The sequence below is a fragment of the Clytia hemisphaerica genome, unplaced genomic scaffold (genome assembly GCF_902728285.1).
Source record: "Clytia hemisphaerica strain Z4C2 unplaced genomic scaffold, Clytia hemisphaerica genome assembly, whole genome shotgun sequence".
NCBI classification, from domain to species: Eukaryota; Metazoa; Cnidaria; class Hydrozoa; order Leptothecata; family Clytiidae; genus Clytia; species Clytia hemisphaerica.
In genome coordinates this window covers 23,636-29,635 of record NW_027104313.1, presented here as the reverse complement: position 1 = coordinate 29,635, position 6,000 = coordinate 23,636, and the positions used below count along the sequence as shown (strand labels likewise).

Below are 6,000 nucleotides of genomic sequence, written 5' to 3'. Positions count from 1 at the left end.
ATGGCAGCTAGCAGTAAAAATAGAAAGAAAAAGGTCCCGAATTTGAATATTCTTAATAAACAATAATTATAACAATAACACATATAAAAATTAAAATAAACTACGAAAAACTTTCAGTTTCATACAATCATATTGAGGGAAATATTCAGTCTCTTTTCATTGTTAATCAATATTTTGGTTCCAAGGACCTTTCACCACTATATTGTCCAGTGTCTTTGTTGAATCCACACTCAGCAATATCATTGCTCAACCGTAACCAAAGGTTATCTTTCAAAACCATTGCATTACCTTGCAATTTATAGATCTAACAACTTGAATAATCTCATAAGAAAGGGTTATTTTGTGATGGTTGCATAGGCTGTGGTAATAAAACTGAGGAGTTGCCAGAACCAGGCTGTACAAAGGTACTGTTTTTATCACTTCTCAACTCATTTATTGATTTAGGTTTTGGTTTATCTTGTTGGAAAGGATTGGTATTGGTTGCTGATGTCATGAAAGGATTAGCTGCTGGTGGTGCTGCATTAGGTGTTGCCATTATATTATCAACGTCCACCAGATGGCTTCCATTTGATAAAAATAAATTACTGTTTGCTTCAGGTGCTGATGTAGTTGTCACCAGGGAACCAAAAGGATCTACGTCAGTTCCTCCAACAGGCTGCAAAGGTGTAGTACTGTAAGTTGACATTGGTGGTAATGTTGATGCTTGAATTGCACTCAAGCTTTGTGAAGGATAACTTGACATGGCAGGTAGTGTAGAACTCTGAGGAGCAAAAGGATCAACTTCTGGTTGACTCACTGGTGCTGAACCCCAAGGGTCAATAGCAGGCTCTGGAGCTGGTGCAGGAGGTTGTGATCCCCAAGGATCTGCAGCTGGTTGACTTACGGGAGCGGCAGATCCCCATGGGTCACTAGATACATTTGCAGAGGGTACAGTTGGCTGTGGAGGGTTTGTAGGAGCTGATCCCCAAGGATCAGTGTTTGTTGACGGTGGTGGTGCTATTCCCCAAGGATCACTCGGTTGGTTGGTTGAACTTGACGAGTCAGTCAGATTCAAAAGTGTAGAAGACTGTTGAGGAGCTTGTGGCTGATGGGCACCACCTAAATTGCTGAAGAGCTTTGCTTCAATATCTTGTGTTTTTTTATCTTTTTCGGCTTCTTCACGACTCATTGCAAGTGCAATTTGAAGTTGCATTTCCTCCTCGACTTCATTGGAAGGTCTTACTTTTTCAATATCAGAATCAATACGACCGTCTGTAGAACGAGAATCAGCATCACGCTCAGCATTCAATGTAGCAGGTCTACTTGATATATTGGAGTCATCTAAGCTTCCCTTAGCTTCAGGGTATTTTGTGCTTGCTTGATATTTTCGATTTTTGGGATAATTTGTGTTACCAATACCACCTTGAGACTGTGAAAATCTTTCTTTAGCTTTTAAGGCACGCTGTCGTTCTGCTTTTAGGCGCTCTTCATCTTTTAATAAACCAACAAGAGCTTTTGATTTTTCACGCACATTCACTCCTTGATCTTTGCCATCTTTATCTATGAATTGAAAATCTTTCAGTGTTTTAATAGCAAAAATATTCTCCTTGCATTGTTGTGCAACTCTTTCACTTCCAGTTTTAACAATGTACTCTAATACTACAAGGGATTTATAAACATGTCTCCAATTTTTACCATGGTCATTAATTCGCTTCCATAGTAAGGTCATTATTTCTGTGAATGCTTGCACATTGTATGTGGCATCAGCAATTTCACTTGTAATTGAGCTGGATGGACCCCATGGATCATTACTGGTTGCTTCTCTAACCTTCACTTCAATGTCAGAGAAATTCTTAACAACATTTTTCACTTGCCTCCTCAAAGCCATTATTATCTTTACAATTCCTTTAAAATTCCTTCCTTTTTATATTTTGAAAATTGTCATCCTGAAAAATGAAAAAAGGTAATATACATCAAGCAAAACAAATCTAGGCATTTTGTTTCTAGGGTTGAAGGTATCTTTCATATCCAAAGCTAACCTAGAGGTACTGCAGAAATGATTGTTTCTAGGAAAACAAGTGATACTTTTATGGACCTACCTGGTTATCAAACTAATCAATGAACATTGAAACAATGAAACACATAAGACATAACTGGTCAAAATACAAAAATATATAATGAAAGCATACATATTGGGAGAAACTATCAACACTATTGAAAAAGACTTTTGAGAAAGAAATAAAAAAGCTATTAAACGCTTTTCTTTATAAAAACAATCCACTATCAGAAAAATGCACAGCTTTAATAAATAAGGTTTCCAGAAAACTCAAACCATCCCGCTCTACCGTGACATTTTCTCATAGTGTGCAAAGGGGTCCAGCCCCCAGCATTTTTCAGGGGGGGGGCTAAGGAAAATAGCCCCAGCTAAATTTTAGAAACATAGCCCCCACCTTCACAAAGCAAAATATCAAAGAAATTTTGCATGCAAATTCTCAACAGATTTATTGCGCTGTAGGCAAAAATTGTTTTTCAAGAGGGATAAAACCTTCCCAACAGCATAGATTTTTAACATAATTTAAAATATCTTCAACCTATCAGCTCTGCCCCCAGTTTTATAACACAACACTCAGCCCCCCCCTAGTAGGCTAGCCCCCAGTATTTTCTGAAAAATACAGCCCCCAATCAAGCAAAAATGGTTTAGCCCCCTAAGCTCAGGTGGGTGCATTCTATGTTTCTTCTTTCAGAAAAAATAATAATAAAATAGTAATAATTTAGCTAAGAATATTGATCTATGACTATGCTTATAAATAGTGATTCTTATAGATAAAGATTCATTTTTCAGCCAAAAAATAATAAGTCAGTCATTGCACTGCACTGAATTTCTCTGGTCCCAGGGCTAAAAAAGATTATCATCGGACAATGGTTGACCCAAATTTTCTCCTGGAACCGGCATAATTCATTATGCAGTATATGAACATATTGAACTTTCCACAAAATGTGTATGCTTGGGCCAATAAAAAGTCTTGTTTCCGGAAATGCGAGTGACAAAAAAACTCCAAAATATATTTTTTTACATTTTTTAGATTTTTGTTACAGGCTTGATTTTTTTTCTTTCTAAGCAGAAATACTAAACATGTATGTGTGTTTTGTTTAGTTGGTTGATTTTCTTTGTAGGAATAGGTTGTTTTTATGGTTTCAAAAAACTAAAATAAAATAATAATAATAATAATAATACAGCGTCACAAAATATACTATCAAAAAATACACATTTTCCTAAGCAACCAGGTTTCTGTGGCTCAAACCTTCAAATTAGCTGATTTTTACGTACTTTTTGAATGGCCTCATTTTGGCCTTGAAAGATATTTATCCAGGCCTAAAACTTGAAGCAATCTTGTTCTCATATAGCTGGATCTTAGATTGTAAGGACTGTTTGTTTATCATTTTTATTCCTGAAACCAGAAACTGTCTCTACCAGAAACAAGTAACAGTTTCTCCCCATTTAGTCACAACTCATGAATGATTGAAGCCCCTTTTGAGTTTAGTGCCTTCTTTTAGGACCCAAGAGCCCAACTAGGTTGAGTAAAAGACTCTAAATTTTTTAACATTTGATCTTTGTTAGAAGATGAAACACCTTTCAACAAAATAACATTCCTAAAATACTCCAAGGCTGAATCATTGAGACCTTTTAAATTTGTCATTATGAAAAGTCCAATCAAGTTCACATGTGTTTTTTGGATTTTTGACACTTTACAGTGATTAATTTCAGAAAATAAAAGAAACCCATGTGATCTTAGTTTGAACTTGAAAATTGTTTTCTCAAAGACAGACTTATACTAACTTTTACACTATCAAAAAAGTCATAACCTCAGCTACTCCTGAAGCTGCCGTTATGGATTTTTGGGTCCCAGGATTTTGGTTTTCTGAGCTTAGATAGGATGTTCTTTCAGTCAGATCAAAGGTTCTAATTCTCAAGCATTGAGCGCGAGACTCACGTATTTCCACATTGTCTTGCGCAGCTTTTCGAATGCATGAAATTCTTAATATATTTTTATTTTTGGGAAAAATTTCCCCAATCTTCCCTGAAAAGTTTTTCAGATTTCCTGATTTTTGGAAAAGGTTTCCCCAATTTCTAATTTATAAAAAAATTGGTCTAATTTCAAGCAAAAATTAAACATCTCAAATTGACAGGTCTGTCATCCCATTTGATAAGATGTCAGAATTATTTTTCAATAGGGCCGCAGTCACAAATAAGTTGTGTTCGCGTCCTCTGACCGACTCACTTTCTCTCTTAAAAATCCGACCCTTTTCTAGTTGAAAAGTCAAAAATTTGTTGGATTTATTAGCGATATTATTCAAAGAATTTTGTAGATTCAGCGTAGCGTATTTCAGCGAGTGTTTTTAAGATTTTTATCCGCAATTTTTCAAAGACTTTTTGCGTTAAAAAACGCTACGCAGGTTGCAATATGAAAAATAATCACATTGCAGCTTGAGCGCTCGATGATTCTTGTCCCCTGAACCATGGAGGTATAAAGAAACAGGAGAAGTATGCTATTGTAACCAAGCTCGCCCTACGATTAAAAAAGTTACGATGTATGCATGCTCATAATCTCATATATCGTGCATTTTTAATGAGCTCTTTTATCCATAGATGAAATCCTATTGGCTCATTTAAGCTTTAGAAATTAGATGAGACGAGATTCATTGTTTCTGACATCAGTGTAAGAAAATATTTGGACTAAAAAAAGGCCTGTAAACTTGGCAATCCTTCATCAAATGATAAGATTTTTCGATCAATGTTTTCCTTAAGTTAAACTCTATTGCTTGATACTTTCCTCCAAAATTCTCCAGCGACTTTATGTCTACAGATTGAGTCTGAAATCGTGTGTGCTTATAAAGAACTTTTCACTTTCTGGCTTGAGAAAATATCTTTTCAAAACAAAATTGAACGGATAGCGAAATGGAACATAAACTTGCTTTGTGGACGAATTTTTATCTAATTTTCGTATATTAAAAGGCAAGAATCTTCAATACTGATTATTAGAATGTTCATAGCAAACTTGAGTTCTACTAAAAAGTCTTATTTCATCGGGCGAGCTTAGAATTTCTTTTGATACATTGTATAAAAGAAATCAAAAGACTTTAACGACCAATTACCGACACATTCAACTCCTGTTTTTCTTTATACCTCTATGCCTGAACAAACCTATGCTCGGAGCGCATTTTTCTGATGATTTTTTAGCACTGCCCGACTGCCTATATTCAGAGCGCATTTTTCACATTTTGGGGCTGGAAATGATGCGAACACAACTTATTGGTGACCCAAGCCTAGCTACATTCACTTACATCACTATTTGCTTCAAGTTTATTATATGAATACACTAAATCCCCTTTTTATCATCATGCACCCTTCAAATGATATGAAGTGATATGGCAGCCATCAAAAAATTGTTCTATTTGCGTCACCCACCCGCATCATATTTTCCCCTGATGTTCTGGTGCGGAGATGCGGAAAAAATCAGGACCCTGCCGACGCACCGGACTGTCCGGTGTATTTGTCCGGTGGCAAAAAGTATCCTTTCACTACACCGTACCCAATAAGTCCGGTGTCAGTCCGGTGTCGCATACAGGGAATTTTGGTCGCCGGACATTTGTGAAACAAAAAATTAAGAAACACCGGGCCATTGGACTGGTCATGCCCGGTGTTTTGATTGTTTCGGTGGGAAAAAATATCATTCTCCGACACCGGACATCTGACTTCCTCTGACTTTCTCATTTTACACCAGACTTTCGCGTGTATGTCCGGTGTTTGTTAAGTCCGCTGCGTCGGCAGGGTCCTAAAAATCCGGAAAAAGCAAATTGTTCTTTTGATATATAGCTTTTTTCTTGATCGCTCTGGCGGCCATCAGAAAATTGTTCTGTTCGTGTCACCACCTGCCTCCGACTTACAGAAGCGATTTTAAAAAAACCCGGGAATTTCTTCGTCCGCCCGTCCGCCCGCATGCATTTTTAACACCTGACCTG

At 36.8% G+C, this 6,000-nt stretch overlaps 1 protein-coding gene across 1 annotated transcript; it reads right to left on the bottom strand.

Moving 5' to 3' along the window:
• Positions 1-6: 6 nt before the first annotated feature.
• On the bottom strand, positions 7-1,952 carry LOC136817566 (epsin-2-like). Its single transcript, XM_067073891.1, has one exon. The coding sequence runs from the start codon at positions 1,865-1,867 to the stop codon at positions 323-325; it is 1,545 nt and encodes a 514-aa protein (XP_066929992.1). The 5' UTR covers positions 1,868-1,952; the 3' UTR covers positions 7-322.
• Positions 1,953-6,000: the final 4,048 nt, after the last annotated feature.

Excerpts from the sequence above, each read along its gene's own strand:
- LOC136817566 (XM_067073891.1), bottom strand. The coding sequence starts at position 1,867 with ATGGCTTTGAGGAGGCAAGTGAAAAATGTTGTTAAGAATTTCTCTGAC.